The sequence below is a fragment of the Chelmon rostratus genome, chromosome 12, assembly GCF_017976325.1.
Source record: "Chelmon rostratus isolate fCheRos1 chromosome 12, fCheRos1.pri, whole genome shotgun sequence".
Classification (NCBI taxonomy): domain Eukaryota; kingdom Metazoa; phylum Chordata; class Actinopteri; order Chaetodontiformes; family Chaetodontidae; genus Chelmon; species Chelmon rostratus.
The window spans coordinates 20,404,572-20,421,490 of record NC_055669.1 but is presented as its reverse complement, the minus strand read 5'-3'; the positions used below and the strand labels follow the sequence as shown (position 1 = coordinate 20,421,490).

Sequence of the window (16,919 nt, the reverse complement as noted above, 5' to 3'; positions counted from 1 at the left end):
TTGGAGGCAAATGAAAAATTCACACTCAGTAAAAATGCAGTAGCTCCTGCATTGATTTTTTTTTTTCCTTTCACAAGATGAGTTTGGCAGCCGTACAATCATTAAGGCAGTTTAGTTCATCATATGATAAACAAACTCCTTAAAAGTCAAGCAGAAATCATGTCTGCAGCAACATTTCAGTGGCAGGTTTATTTCGTGGGGGTGTAGCTGCGCCTGCGTGCTTTCGTCAGAAGTCGTGCCAATGTGACATACAGTATGATGTGCTCATCGTGTGGAGATGCATTGGAGTGGCGTCCTCCGTTCCTCCAGCAGAGATTACAGTTGGGCCTCTGTAATAGCTCTGGGCAGGAGGAGGATGACATGGCTCTTTGCATGCATGGGAAAACAGCGTGTGGGTGAGAAGCATGGCACTAACATTACACAAAGTGGTTACTTACAGGTAGTAAGTGTAGGAGTGATAGGTTCTTCTGCCGATTGGGGTGGTGGTAGGATTTAAGCAGTGGAGGAGGGGAGGGGATGGAATGAAAAGGAAAGAAAAAGTAAAAATATATTAATGTTTGAAAAAAGAGTAGAAATGAACAAAATCAGATATGGTGGCATACGTGGAGGTAAACTAGTGATCATGAGGGCAAAGGTGATCGCTTGGAGTCATGTCATGCTTTGCAAAGGGAGGGGGGGCCTCAGTACAGTACAGTATAAAATCCAATTACATTGATCCTGAGCTGCTCTACAGCATGTGGTGGCAAATCAGAGGCGCCCAACCTGTCACTAAAACCCCCCTTTTATGAACACATCATTTATTACACCTATAAAAATTACCATATCTGACCTCCAAGGTTGAAACTTAATGAGTGGTTTGAATGTCTAAACACAACTCTGATTCCCTGTTGGTAACAGCAAATTACACGAAATTCAAGCAACGAAGTCATCTCCATCTCTGGTTTGATTAAGGCTAATTGAAAACAATTCCATTACTGTGTGCTGATTTTGACACCCACCCACTGATCGCTGTGCTACACAGACAGGGCCTGCGCTAGGAAGTGAGGAATCTTTTATTACTTTCAAAAATAAAATGGAAACATTGTGTTTATATTAGTAAACAACTATACCTTCCAACTCAGCCTCATCTACTGCAACTCATGTACTGACCTTGACTGTTTGATTCAAGACAAGCTAATCTAACGTATAAGAACAAAGTACAGTACAGTACAACTAATTCATACTAAGTTTTACTGGAAAACGTATTTTTTTTTGTCCTCATGCTTCACAATTGAGATATTAAAGGAAACCAACTTGTGTCCACTAAAGAAATCTCTGCAGAAACTGACATTGTGTTATTTCAAGCTTCGCTGTGGACAAAAGAGGGCTGATGTTTGCTGAGCTTTAGCTCCCTGATTGCTGGGATATGTACAGAGGACCTCTCTCCAGCATGGGGTCCGGGGCTAATGTAAACTTCGCCTTCAGCTACGTGACCATCCTCTTTCCTTCTGAGCCTTTCATCATATTTTCTTTCTTATCTCCTCCCCGCCTCTCTCCATACCACAAGCCTCAAAAACATTTTTCTATTCCCATTCCAATGTCATTGAGGCGCTGCGCATTTGTTTGAGGGTGCCGTGGAAATGGATTAATTTTTCATGGCACACTGTATCTCATGGCTGTAAACAGCCTTAATGGGGCGTATCAACATAATCAAATTAATTATTTACTATGACGCTGACAATGCTACCGTTTGAGGGAGAAATATATAAATGATAACAGAGAAACTACTTATTTGTGAGCACTCGGCAAGTAAGTTCAACCTCTTCCACAAATCTGAAAGGAGTATTTCAGAAAGTAAGAAAAAAAATAGCTTACCTTTTCTTCATGAGGAGTACCACTCCTAGGAAAATGATGACGAAGAGGAGGATGCCAGCGATGACCCCGGCGATCTTCACCGTGTGGTCCGTCTGTTTCTCCGGCTCCACGGCGTCAGGTTTGTGAGTGGCTGCTCCTGAAAAACATCACAATTCATAAAGATCAAACAGTGAAAGTGCAATTAATCAGGCAGACTGTGGATCAAATCTAATGCTGATTTGCTATTGTTGCACATGAAGCAAACAGCAGAGTGCACATCCATACTTTCAGTATTTCCTCTCATTGATTTGACTGTGTGGAGGACTGAGGCTGATCAATCAATACGCTGATATTCTGTGGCATTCTGTGGAGCATAAATATCAGCACACATTAACTGGCTCAGAGTAATGTTTGTTTTGAAAGTCTCCCTATTGTCCTGAAGACTCCACCTTTAGCTCCGTCCTCAGTGGACATGGGCGCTCTCTGGTTCAAGCTGCACTGGGAGAGATAAGTGCGCACCATCTTTACCCTTGGTTAATCACGTTTGGGGCAAATGGGTGCTGGGCTGTAGAAAAATGTAGGATGCAGGGCGGGAAAGATAATACCCAAGAAGATAAAAAAGCCTGAAATAACCAAAACATTAAATATCAGCTCTGGAGGAGATAGCTAACAACGAGAGACACAAAGTGAGAGGGAGGCGAGGGGGGGGGGGCGCCTTGTTTTAACAGCATCTGCTCCCTGGGAAGTGATAAGAAGCACTCGGAGGAAAGCAACGCTGCCGGAATGACAACTGTCCACCTGAACAACACCATTATTCCTTGTCACCAGAGGTGAATTTAGAATGATAAATTGTTATGTCAGACAAATCTGTTAGAGCGGGGTTCCTTCTCTCTTCGGCGCTGGCATTTTCTCTCCTTATCAAAAAGGTAAATATCTATCCCGCCTGGTTGTGACATATTGTTCCTTCAACAGCAGCGCCTTTATTTAGATATAAGTTTTTAAGGCAGAGCTGTGGAGGATTTCAAGACTTGTGACATATTCACAATCACGTTTGGACCGATGGGTGATTTTGTCCAAATATACTGTCGCAGGCTAATCTTACAGGAATGTGACAATTCGCTATTTGAGCTGATTGTCGCTGGCACGACTTAATATTCTTCCTCTCTAGCCCGAGAGAATTAGAGATTCACACACAAGTAGGAACCGAGCGGAATTTGAATGGTTAAATGCTACACCCCGGATCTTCACTTCGAGCACTTCAGCATCCTTTTGTGTGTTTACAGTTGTCACAACTGCACCAACCACCACTTAATCTCCCAGAAATAATGAGAAATATTCATGAAAGGGGATTAACTCGTGCCAAAAAATCTCACACATCAAATGACAATCGCACCTCAAACAGGTCTTTCATGTCCAGTAATGTTGGGAAGATGAAAGGAGAAGACAATGTCTGCGAGTCTTTGATTTAATCACACTGATTGTATGCAAACAGCAGGATAATAAACAAAAACCACACACATGCAGTTTCCCACTTGTTTGTTTTACCGTTGAGGGAATCGTCAGTATGGCTGCCGCGTTCAACGCGGAGCGAGATGGTCGAAGAACGTGCAGGAAGCTACGGGTCTGACCTGTTAGCTGGTTGTCACCGGCCGCTGGGGCGATGCGGATGTAGGGGGTTGTGAGTTGAGTCACGAGTATGGCGGCTGAGTAGAGTCAGTGGATCCAGGATTGCGTGCAGTCGAGAGAGACGGCGAGAGACAGAGAGAGAGAGAGAGAGGCCACACTGAAGCAGAAAACAGCCACACCAACAGTTTCCATCATCATGCAACACTGAGGCACAGAAAGACATCCGTTACAGTATTAGAGAGCATTTCATAGTTTGTTTTGCCGAGTTAGCAACAGAAATCATGTCAAACGGGCTCGTACCGTAAAGAGGAGCAATTAAATGTATTGGTGATAAATTTCTCATATGATCCTTCTACATGTAGTACATGCTATTTTACTCCAGCCTTCAGATGGAGATACCTGGAACCCCACAAAAAATCCATAGTGGAGCTGCATGCAAAATCCACAATGCACAAGATTGTCGGGGCATGTGACAGGACCTCCTGCAGCCCAGAACGGAGTGTGACTGGGGCTCCCTCCGGCCTTATCAATTCTGCTCCCGGATCAATGGTGCTTAGACTTCATCACCTTTAATGTGTGGAGCAGGACGTACAGGCAGCATAGCTAAGTACCTACAGACCTCAATGGGCACACAGTCTGCCTCCCAGTCACAGGAAAACACATGTTCTCGCTCAATGTATTGACCGTGTGAGGTCCGTATCGCACATTTTTATCTTTTAAAGATACTTAAGAAGGCTAAGACATTAAAGATAACAACCTTAATGTAGAGTCAGAGGGTCAAGATATCGATTTCATTTAAAAAAAAAAAAAAAAAACACTAATTTTGTTAGTTCTCAGAAATCATTTGCACATCCTCATTCAGTGTGATCTGTTCCTACCTTTGGTGGCTACACGAACGCAGTCGATTTTGGTCTCCTTTACATGAAAGGAGGAAAGGGGAAGAGAGAAGAAGAAAAAGAAGAGAATCATGGATTATCATGGCACACACACACAAAAAAGACACACATTTACGGCGGCAACAACACCTATATCTAAAAACGCATAGTTACAACAAAAAAAGCTTGGCCAGTTCCACGCTGTCCCCTATCATCTGTTGAGCTCAATGACTGTGACACAAAACGCAGTTAGGCGAGAGGGCCTACAGCACAGATTAGCGGTGCTGAGCTGCTGATTTGTCAGCCAACAGCGATCTGTCGGCAGCCTGCGGCTCAAGGTGGTCAGCCACTGTGGAGAAACCAGAGCCCTGTGACAAGCGACACCAGCGCAGCGTGCAGGGCTCCAAAATGACACGTCAGGGAGCCTTTCTGAATATGTAATGGAGTTTCAGCTCTGACAACAGCCTTCAACAACACAGAAAAAAAACAAAACCAAAACACTGCTCCCGCTGTTGGCAGAGAAGTTTGTTGTCAACAATGGTCTGGTGAACAGGAAAAAAAGAACACAGGCAGGAACAGGGAGGCAATGAGTAATACAACACAAAAGACCGGAGTGCTGTGTCCCTGTGTTTGACCTGGCCAAGCTGTCCAATGAGCAGTGAGCGCATGAGGGAGAGGCAGCATTTAGAGGCCACGACAGGCATAATAAAGAGAAGAGAGCAGGAGGAAAAAAAAAAAAACAGGCAAGTGCTCATGTGGTCCTGGGTGTGTATTCACATTACTGCAGCTTTTAAGCTGTCAGATGGTCCTTTTGTTAAAGGCAACATTACAAGAAATTATATTAGATTTTTATTTGAATGGGGGCTAAACAAATTCTAGGTATGGATGGCACTCACCTTTTCTAAGTGCTAATTTTGTTTAACAGGCCCAAACAAATCACTCCAACATCATTACACATTAATTGCTAAGTGCTAACCATCGTCAGTGATGGCTAAATGAAAGAGAGTGCATTTGCTTATTGCAAAGCGAAAAAAAAAAAGGGAAATAAAAAATAATGTCAGAAACGCATCCATCACAGAGAAGGAGCTTTTTCCTGTGTCAACAAGGGACTCTTTCATTTTGTTTGCTCAAGGAAGAGCACTATCAGCCAATTCATACCACTCACTGATTCACCCTGGAAAGTTTCAGACCGCCAATGCTTTACTTTCAAGAGCACACTCGCTAATTGGATTCAGCCCTGCCGCACGTGTTGTTTCCATTGCCTCCTTAAAGACGTGCCAGTGTTTCTCAAGGAGGCTGTTTATGGTGATTCTCATTCAGGACCACAATCAGTAGGGCTCTTGAAGTCGCCATTGAGCTGTCTGCCGCGGCTCCGTGGAGGGAGGGCCCCACGGAGTGCCACTTGATGACAGAGGCTTCGACCTGTGCGATCGGCAAAGCCGCTGTTGTTGCCTGCCTCCCACACTTAACCGCCGCTGGGACGACTGCCTCTCTTAAATGCCGCTGATCAAAGGCTTGTCTGGCATTTGGCGTAAACCTCCATTGGAAAAGTCAGAAGAACGGGGCAACAGTAATGGAGGGAGAGAGCATGTCACCGCATAGAGCTCTGCATTCTACGCTTGACCCTGCTGTAGCCTATTAAGAGTGCAGACAGTGCTGTTGGTGCACACAGCCAGAGTACTGACACATCTAGCAGAGGCCAAATGCAATTGTGCTGCTGCGTGCATGTGTCCGTCTACGTGAGCAGTAACTGTGTGGAGTCAGGGAGTTCTGCACTCAGCCACTTCGGTCCCTTTCAGTCGCCTAGTCAATCAATCTGTCAGTCAGCCTTTCATTCAGCATCATTAAACCCACCATAATATCTTTCATGTGTACTTGAAAGAGAGAGACGTGGTGTGACGAGGCAGCGTGTTACAGAAAGTCCTCTTTAAAGAACTTAAAAACAAGACAAAAGTCAACTTTAACGCTCGATTTTAAGTTGCATGTTTTTTCTGATGTCAGTGTTTGTGGTTCATTCAACTAAACTCCCAAATTTGATGTTCTCTTGACTTTGCTAATCTAATTGTTTAGTTGCTGAGTTGAGACACTGTACATACTTATTAGCGCAGCACTGTGAGACACGCTGTCAAACACAAAGAAAATGTCGACATGTAATCATGAGGAGGCTAGAATCACAAGTGCTGCCTCTCTTTGGCTCTTGAGCAGTGGTGGAAGAAGTATTAAAATCCTTCTTCTTTCCTACTTAAGTCAAGGTACAAATACCACAATGTAGAAATTAGTCCTGCATTTAAAAGTATTATCTACAAAATGCATGTATAGAAGCAAAAGTAGAATCATTGGATTACTGTTACTGACAAATAAACGTGTGCAGAGATTTTTAATGCTGTCCCTGAATAAAAGGGTGATAATAATGATGATAATTTAAACTATTTCATACTTTGGGTAGTTTAATCTATAACAATATATCACATTTAACATACTGATCATGTGTTTTGTACGTAAAATCTGACAAGTGACTGTTACCAACTGCCAAATAAATGCAGCAGAGTGAAACGACCTTATAATATAAAGTATAAAGTAACATAAAATAAAAATACTGAAGTAAATCACCTCAAAATTGTGCTTATGTACAGTATTAGAGAAAATGTCCTTTGTTACTTTGCATCACTGGTTATAACGAGAAAAGATAACGCACCAGATTTTTCCAAAAATGTCTAATTTGGAAACACAACGTAGCTTTAGTGCGACTTCATCTGAAACAGAACGGGTGAAATGAAAACACCCACCCCGTTGGCTGTGCTGACAGCCTGGTAGTAGATGCTGTAGCTTTTCTGAGGCAGCAGAGGGGCGTTCCAGTAGCCGTTGTAGGTCTTGTTGTCCCCCACGGTGAAGGGCTGTGGCGAGTGGATGCCGCCGGCGGGGAACTGAGCAGTGAAGTAGTACTGCGAGTTGAGGAGCGTGGCGTTCTGGAAGTGAATGGGAACTGGGTAGCAGCGCAGGATTTCTGCTGTGCCTCGTGCTCTGCGTGGACGTTCCTCCTCCACCACCACCTGGTACGCACTGCAAACATGGGACGCAAACAGAATGAACAGACTCCGATGGGCCAAAGAGGCACTTGCGGAACACTATTGGCAATGCAGGCAATTTTCTATTTGGCCTCTTAGCATTGCAATGTGTAAAAGCCTCTTTATGAATGGCAAAGAAATGCATGTTGAACGCTCAAAATCTCAGAGTACACCAAGTCTCTAGAAATGACTATTTAGATGTGGGATAGAAGGGATTTTTTAAAAAGTATTTCTCATCCAGCCACTTCAGATGTGCTCAATAAGTTTTAAATCTAAGTAATAAGTAAGTGCTGATCTCAGGATATGGATATTTACACCTGGTATTAAAGTGGGATCTGTATCAAGATATTCAGATAATAAATGATCCAATCTCGTCTTGGTATTTTTAATGTGTTCTTGTTGTGCTCACTAAGATTGGACCTCAGAGCAAAGCCCGTGTGTGAGTAACCCGAGGCGGAAAATCAGCCTCAGATTCCATTAAAAAATCCAAGAGTTTTGTCAATTGTTGAGTTTGGGAAAACTTTATAAACTTTAGAAACACTGTCTTCAACAAATTCTTAATTATTTGTCCCCTATTGTGAATTTGGCAAGTGTAATAGATTACTTTATTTCTTTGCATTAAAGAATATTTTGTCAGTTTGAGAAAAATTTTACATCTTGTAAACAGAAATCAGCTGCACAGATGAGTGTAGCGCACACCGTCGCATACAGTTACATCTTACTTATATATTATACATGACTTTTATACAGTGTTTCTTACTTTCTTACTATTATTAATTTCCCACATTGCCTTATCCAGTTCTGTTAAATACTGTTTTACACTCAATACAGTTTTTTTGGTGCTTTCATGGCAGAGAATGGACAGGTTTGTGTTAACATTGAGTTCTAGCAGTTTCCTTTTTATCACAAAACATTTATGCATAGTCAATAGAAACTGATGAATTTTTACTGCCTTGAAATGCACATTTTAAAACCTTTCTGTTTTCTTTGGTGTATATGAGTTACAAAACAAGCTTCAAGGTTAAAGCTAGAATTGACAAGCTCAAGCAGTGCTATACAGTATACATGGGGATAAGCAATTAAAGGAAGAGTGAGAATGTGAAACTTTTGCCAATAGTATGACTTTGCTGATGAAGGTGCGGAGTGAAAACAAAGACAAATGTAATTTTAGAAGTTAAAAAAGAGCATTAAAAAGAGGAACAGCAGGTGATAAATATGCAATAATCACATTAATGTACAGTTCAACAACTGTGGTCCTTAACAGCTTAATTTTCTTAAATAATCAAATAAGAGCTCCATAACGAATTCACTTGCTTATCCAAGCGAACAGGACAGGCTCAAAAATACAATGCAAGATAAATGAGCAGTGACACAGGACAGGGCCTAACGTTATTTGCATTTTCATTATTCAACAACTGAAAAGGTTAACGGCTCTTTCCATTTCCTCTCCATCTGAGCCTCGTGTTTAGCTAGATCAAAACTGCAGCCCTCTGTGCCTCTGACAGAGATGACATTGTCTCTGAGCCGGCCACTTAGCTTGAGGGGGAGACTGACTGTCTTATAGACGTTCACGTTAGTATGCATCTCGCATCCACCTGTTAAATCTATTGAGTCGCTGAGTGACAAAGAGTCTGTTTACAGCTGCCACGGAGAATAACCAGCCATGATTGGGGACTAGCGTTCCATTTCCAAGAGAGTCATGCAAACAACAAGTTATTATCACAGAAGACTGCTCGATGAATGAATGTATGAAAAAAATGCATGAATGAATGAATACTATGATATGACATGCTCTGGTTCTCTAGTTTTGGAAAGACTATTTTTTTTCACAATTGGATGAGTTTATAAATAAAATAGTAATAAATAATTTGCACAATGTTGAACTGAATTTTTATTTAACGCATCCCTGTCGAGTTTTTTAGTATTAGCAGTAGCATGGAGCAATTTTTGAAGTGGGTTGTTTTGTTTGTACATGCATGAGGACGCACATGCAAGTGTGATCACGCGAGCAATGCACAATATTATTCTGCCATCAACAGCTGGCGACAGCGAGGCAGTGAAGAGGAAGACTGTGAGCTGTCAAATGGATGGACGTGAAAATTGCATAGTTTACAATGTTCAGAAAATCAACTAAGGCCCCGTTCACACCTGGAATAAACATGTGATCTGCATCTGGATACGGTGACATACAATCCTTTGTATGGAATGCATTGCAATGGCATTGCAATTGGTATCAATAACCTTGATTCTGCAAACAATTTGATCAGATCTCGATATGCAAATTAGCCAATCCATTCATTTTTAAATCCCTTTTTGTGAGGGAAAACTTAGTTTTGCCTAAGGAAGGAGCAGAGTTAGCTGACCTCCTCCACATCTGGTCTGGCTGTTCCACTTTCCAATCCCACAGCATTCAGCATTCAGTCACACCTGGTGTCAGGTGCTTTTTCCTTATCCAGACGCAGATGTTAATGCCAGGTGTAAATGAGGCACAAATGTAAACAGACCTTTTTGCTTTTTGTTTGCTTACAGGAAAATCCCACTGGGTATCTTTCAGTGTCATCTTGTGGCCCATCGCTCACCTTTACGAGATATCAATAATGTTTACAATACACCAATTTCCCTTGTACAAGGAAACAGCTTGTAGTTGTGCTGATCACAGTTTAGATTGACGACAATTGCTTATGATTACATATAAAGATGCACATTAGTCGCTTCATATGTGTACTTATTTATTACTCTATTTTGCAAACAGCCATTTCAATCATTGCGAATGACTCATATCTCTCTAATCATTCACATAATTGTACCATGCTCTAAAAATGACAATGGGCAAGACTTAGCTGGATGTAGAACTTAGACGACCCTGAACATTTTCCCTTAGCCCACAATATTAGAAGAAGTAGAAAAAATATCTCTGTCACAAAAAATGTGCACTGTAGTGGCTGCACTCCTAAGCTTTATAGTCACAGTACAAACAGCTCTGGAGATGATCAATTGTTCCCCGCGGTTGGTACTGGATGATTAAGTGTCCCCTGTGTGTACAGCATGTGCTCTTTAACCCTACAGTTTATCATAAGGTGCTTGCAGTGTCATTAGAAAATCCCCCTTTGCCGTCGGTGGGTGTGTCCCAATTCCTCAGAGCTCTCCCATTTAGTGCTGGGTTGGGAGGTGATGAAATATCTAATCCTGCTGAGAGTCTGCAGGAGACATCAGCCTTTAATTACTGTCCCCTATTGAGAGCAGAGGTCAAAGGGCAGGTGGAGGTGGTGCACAGGAGGCCCTTAAGTAGCTGCAGAGCAGCATAGAAATGAGTGGTGAGGGGCCTCAGACAAAACGCTGTCGATCTGACGTGAGCTATGATGGGACGAGCATTTAAAATGACGGCTGCTGTCAATCACACTACAGTTCCCATTAGGTTTAATGGATAAACCATTCTTTTAGCATATATGCTAAGAAATATTCCTCTGTCTATACTTTTATTTCCAGCTATCAGCTTTGTGTTGTACAAATAATGGCCACAATATCTTTGCTTTTGCTTTGCTGTAGCAATACACACTTAGAGCTTGCCCATATTGGTACTTTATATTCCAAATCAATCTGCAGTTAGTGGAATGAAAACAAAAGCTGGCTTTCCCCAGGTGGCTTCTTATGATATGATGATGTGGCTGTGCCATGACTTAATGATAGACACAGTGTGAATAGGACTTCCTTTCCTCAGGCAAAATACCAAGTGCCAAAGGCTATAAGGCTCTAAGGGTAAGAACTCTTGTAATGTGGAAATCTGAATCACTGCTTCTCTTCCACAGAATATTCACTGCAGCAAGAAACTGGAAACGAGCGCACCATAAATTTGCAATTTAATAAAAATGTTTTGTTCATCTTTGTAACTGATAGCGACAATAATACCCACTTTACTGGTTTCATTTAAAGCATTTTTTTCTGCGGTAACTTGCTGTATGCCTATAAAGTATTTATAGTAGCGCCTCGCCTTGGTGTTATATACAAATACACTGTGATGTTTTCACCCCAACTGCTTGTGAAATATAAAACTGACTGAGTTTAATGATGGCTATTTAAAAATGCAGCCATTCTGTTTTTTTTCTGTAATTACTGCTGTCATGTTAATGTGCCTCTGAGCAGCTGACACCTTTGTCACCTCATGCTGAGTTCACAATTTACATTATGAGCCATTCTGACAGACCAGAGTCATTCAGTCATAGTCTTGATTTAAATTAGCAACAAAAAAACAACAAACAGACAATCAACAACAACTTGATAAGAACAAAAAAAAAATCCTTTATGGTTGATGTTTCATTTGATCTGATGCCAGCCAGAGAACGGCAACTTATTTGAATTCATATTGACGTTGATTTTCCAGTGATGGACGAAATATTTTAATAATTTACTGAAGTTAAAGTACAATACAACAGTGTAAAAATACTCCATTATAAAAGTTCTGCATTAAATGTCACTTAAGTAATCAAAAGTGCACGTACTCCTTGTGCAGAATGAACTCTGCCAGTGTTACAGTATCATGATTATCATTGCCGAATAATTATGTAGTACTTTGTTGTGGCTGGTTGAGGTGGAACTAATTTTAACTGCTTCCTGGGTAGTTGTATTATAACAATCCATATTTTTTAATTATATTATTATTTGCATAAAAAATCTTAATCTCAAATGTAACTGAATGAGTGTAGTGAAGTAAAAATGAGTGTGTAGAACATGAAATCAAAATGAAATAATTTGCAAACTAACTGTCTTTACCATCAACAGTTTTACAAAATGTTCCTGAGCCCGTGCAGCAACATCCTGTATCCAATCATGTGTTCACAAAGCGGTGAACCTCGCTTTATCCCCGCTTGTGAACAGCTGAGCCTTTCCAGGATGCTCCTTTCATACCCAATCATGATACTATCACCTGTTACCAATCAACCTGTTTACCTGTGGAGTGATCCAAACAGGTGTTTTTGGAGCGTTCCACATCTTTCCCAGTCTTTTGTTGCTCCTGTCCCAACTTTTTTGAAACATGTTGCTGCATCAAATTCAGAATAAGCAGATATTTACAAAAATCAATGCAGCTGACGAGGTCAAACATTAAATATATTGTCTTTGTACTGTTTTTTGATTGAGTATATGTCAAAAAGGGTTAAGAAATTATCAAATTCTGCTTTATTTATGATTTACACAACATCCAGATTGGGGTTGTAGTATTAGGTATTAAATAGTATAGCATAAAATGAGTCCCTGCTCAAGAACAGTACTTGAGTAAATTTACTTCTTCTTGCTACCACTGTGACTGTATGTTTCAATAAATATCAATCAAACAAATTAATCAAACTTTATTTCTATAGCGCCTTCCAACAACCAAAAGGAGCACAAGGCGCTTAACACAGAAGAATAAAATCAACAAATAAATAAATAAAGGAATTAAAAATAAAATATGTCCTGTTATATTAGCAATGCTCATGACCCAATCTATCATGTTTCTATATGTAAGTGATGAACAAGTTAGTTGTCGTGGCAACACCTAACTAAACATTCACACACAGAGTCCAGATTAAAAGGAAACCTCAGGAGAGGAAAGCCACTGCCCAAACCACATGATTCTGTGAAAGGTGCGTAATTGTACTTAATTTCAAAACTGCTGAAATCCTCAACTTCTGTCCCTGAGCAGACGACGGAAAGACAAGGAGAGGAATGAAGGGAGAAGCTGTACGAGAAGAATGGTGTACGCTGTTTAAAGTGGTCTGCCAGAGGGGCCGGCAGGGCAGACCTGTATTCCTGCAGCAGCGGTGCAACCTGAGCTGACACCAATTAGGCCTCCTCCAGCCTCGCTGCCCGATAGATTTCAGCTCTGCCGCCGTGTGACGCCGACCAATTATGGCGGATTGACTCGGAATCGACTGGATTGTGACCTGAAACTCAGATTTATTTTTCATGTGGGCTGATAGGGGGAGAACTCCAGGCTGTTTGAGCAGATGAGGGAAGGTGTATGGGGAGCATTTCAATCACTGCCTCACTCTCGCTCTCTAATGCCAATCGGTTGGCTCTACATGTCTATATGTCTGATTTAAGAGCGGTTGTAACTAACACACTTCTCCTGACCCAGCATCCTTCCTCCATGTCTTTTTATTCTTTATATTTCCCTGGCGTCCATAAAGCTATAAAGCAAACAAATTAGGAGGTGCCATAGATTACATTTGCCATTAAATCGTAAAAAGCACTGAGTTGTGTTACGTTTAGGCGCAGCTATTAGCGCTCGCTATGCCGTGATCAAAGAAAGTTAGTGCTTATTTTAGGACTGGAGAAAATCATTTAACTGATTTGAGGCCATGGTTGAGCACAGATAATCTGATGCTACAGGGTATAAACTACAGTGGAACTCCGTTTCCTCAATATGCTATTTACAATGCCGGAGACTGCTGTATTTTCCAGCATCTCCTGTTATGTATGTGTGTGTGTGAGCTTGCTCAAGGCAAAGGTTAAGGCAGGAAAAGAGAGAAGGGCTGATTTAGTGGTATGAATGATAAGGAAAGCATCCCGAATCATTTATTTTTACAGAAGCATGTAAACATTTATTTTGATGCTACGGAGTGAGGAGGCGTATTCTGGCCCTGACGAGGGGCCATTGCAAACATTAGTTAAACACGACATGACTGATAGACAGTTCACTAATCCTCTTAAAGGAACAGTGTCCCCTCTGGTAAAAACTGTTCCCGGCTACGCGTGTCGTCCCCAGAGATTAGAAGCCAAATCCAAGTTGGAAATGTTATACCGATTAGCAATTACACAAATATGGAAAATTGACTGCTTCCCTCAGCAGTGACAATGTCTGCCCCGATCTATCTGAAATATGATCTGACTTCAGCGTGACTGCAGGATGCTGAAGTGAAATGGACATTTGTCATCTGTTTCATCTTGATTTTTTCATGAACCAAAGCTATCGTGTGATCTTCCAGTTCGCTCCCCCCTCTTCCTGTGTTACAGCAAAACATCTGCTGTTTGAAACTCAAATGTCTGGAGCTCTATTACCTCCCAAACCCAATCAGTGCGCAAGATTGCGTTATCAAATCAAGCTTCATGCTGCTCGGCTCTGTAGTGCTGCGGATCAGTGTTCTCCCCTGTCAAATCCCTATTTCATAGGGGGCTTTAAAACTGATTTCATAAAGTGTTCAATTTCAAAATGAGCTACCGCTGCTCTAGAAAAGCGATGGCTACTCGTGCAACATGAGCGGTTGCACAGAATTAAATCAAACTTCGGTGTGAAATGTAAGTCCTTAGTTGACAAAATGCTAACTCTTCAATAGACTGACTGGGACAGCTATGTTTCCAAGTTTTTGATTTCAGGGACTCTTTCCAGCACATTACGGCGCCTCAGCTCAGAATGTCACTTAGTCGTGCATCTCAACCCTCTAACCCAAAAGAGATTAGAGATGTTGTTATTTTTTGAGCTAAATTTATCATTATTGGCCAGACAGCAGATCCCAGCAGACCTCCTAACCTAACTCCTCTGAATGGAAGCTACTTTACAGTCACCTTAGATTTTCAAAGCATTGCGTGCCACTCAAGGTGGAGGTGGAAAACGGCTTCAAAAGCCTGCCAGTATCTCGTCTTGGGCCTGCATCATAATCTCTCCCGTTTGTTGCCCTTTGCCACATACTTTCTTTTGCAATTCAGATTTCTTGAGACACTGAGTGCACACATGAAGACAGCACGCTGGCCTTTATGTCCTGCGAGATTTAGGAAAAGCGAGGAGGTGGGAAAAGAAATGTGCACCTGAAAACCCCCAAAGTTTAGACGTGGAGAAGCTCTGCTGTGATCAAAGCATGCATCAATTAGTTTTGAGGTGTAGTTGTGCCATGTACCGAAGTCCACTGATGAATTGTGATGAATTTTTTTAATGGGTGATCCCGAGAGTCTCATTAGACATATACGATCCCCACAACTAAACCTCTGTATCACAGCACATTATTTTCTTTTTATTTAAAAATAAACACTGAGTGTGTCCCCATATAAAGCAGAATGACCATATTTAGGCTATAAAGCATTAGTGCACATGTATGCCTCAGCTCAGACAAACAGAATGAAGCTAAACTAAAGTTTATATCTCCAAAGACAAATCTCTTTCATCTGGTCGTGAAGTGAGCATGCCCTCCAACAGTAAACAAAAGAGGAGTCCAGAATGCTAATTAATGGAGGCTCCGATTCACGACACTCTGTTAATTATAATTAGCTGTTTGTAATTAGCCCACTGAAAGAATGGCACCCTGAGTAAGGCCTACTGAATTGTACCTGCGAGAAGATTAAAAACCGATCACTCTGTCTTTCTTGCTCAGGCCTCTCCATTTGGCGCTTTGGCATTAATCTGGGCAGCTGCCCATAAGGTAAACATGAGCTGACAAGCCTGACTAAAGATCTCAGGGCTGTAATCTTTAGAGGACTCAGATGAGTTGATAGTGTAAAATTGAGTTTTACAGCGGGCATAAGTGTGTATCACTCCTCATAAGAAGAGGTGAGTCCAGTCTCTCAGGGTCCTGGTGGGAATAAGCACAAACTGTTGGAGGCCAAGGACATAAACTGGCATTAAAGGGTCATTCTGGTATTTTGTAACCTGCACCCTAGTTTTTACATATTTTGGCATCTAAATGAGCAATAATTACAAAAAGTTTTGGAATCGGCCCAGTCGATCGCATCAGCCGACAGTCATGAAATGGGCTACGACGGCTGGAATGTAATCCTTGGGGGCAGCTGTGCCCGTCAAAGTATGTCCACTAAAATGCTAAATGGACTGTATTTATACAGCATTTCTCAAGTCTTAACGACCACTTAAAGCGCTCAACAACATGAGCCAGGATTCATCCATTCACACACACATTTGGACGCTGGTGGCGAGTATCTTACTCAAGGATACTTCGACATGTAGTCTGCAGGGGTCAGAGATTGAACCACGACCTTCTGATAAGATGACGACTACTTTACCTCCCGAGTCACAGCCGCCCCCCAAAAGTGCTTTTAAAAGCACTTTTCTGCTACTGACAGGCTCATATTATTATCCCAAGTATCTGACAACATTAAAATCCCTACAGATAGACCTGATAGATCATTTTTAATTGATCAGAAAGTGCTGCTATATGGCTCTGTTCAAAGCCACCAGACTCCTTTGACAAAAATAGTAATTTTACCACACAGAAAATGGGGGTTTCTGGTCTGCTGCTGCCTTGAATGGTTAGTTTGTTTGCTTTAATGTGTGACTTTGGTGTTTGAACAGGTTAATTCTGATCAAAATTATTCCTTTAAGACACCATGGTCACACAATTCAACAGTCACACAATGTAAGGGTCACAAAAGTAAAAGAAAAATAAAATATAGAATAGCTTAAACTGCCAAGCAATTACCTTCACCCCTCACCTTATTCCTAATAACATAATTTGCTTTAACACTAACACACCATACAAACAACTCAGGTGTAATAACACTTGATGGAAATAAGTTTTACTGAAGGAAGAGATGTGAAGAA

The 16,919-nt window shown here is 41.5% G+C and overlaps 1 protein-coding gene across 1 annotated transcript in view; it reads right to left on the bottom strand.

The window, feature by feature from the left end:
• Window positions 1-16,919, bottom strand: part of LOC121615550 (receptor-type tyrosine-protein phosphatase mu-like) — a 151,409-nt gene that overhangs the window by 47,984 nt on the left and 86,506 nt on the right. Inside the window, exons 12-16 of the mRNA XM_041949931.1 lie at window positions 7,121-7,394; window positions 4,338-4,374; window positions 3,462-3,536; window positions 1,855-1,990; window positions 438-467 (exon numbers count right to left, since the gene is read on the bottom strand). Of these exons, the coding sequence (XP_041805865.1) occupies window positions 438-467; window positions 1,855-1,990; window positions 3,462-3,536; window positions 4,338-4,374; window positions 7,121-7,394 (552 nt within the window). The remainder of the gene's footprint in view (window positions 1-437; window positions 468-1,854; window positions 1,991-3,461; window positions 3,537-4,337; window positions 4,375-7,120; window positions 7,395-16,919) is intronic.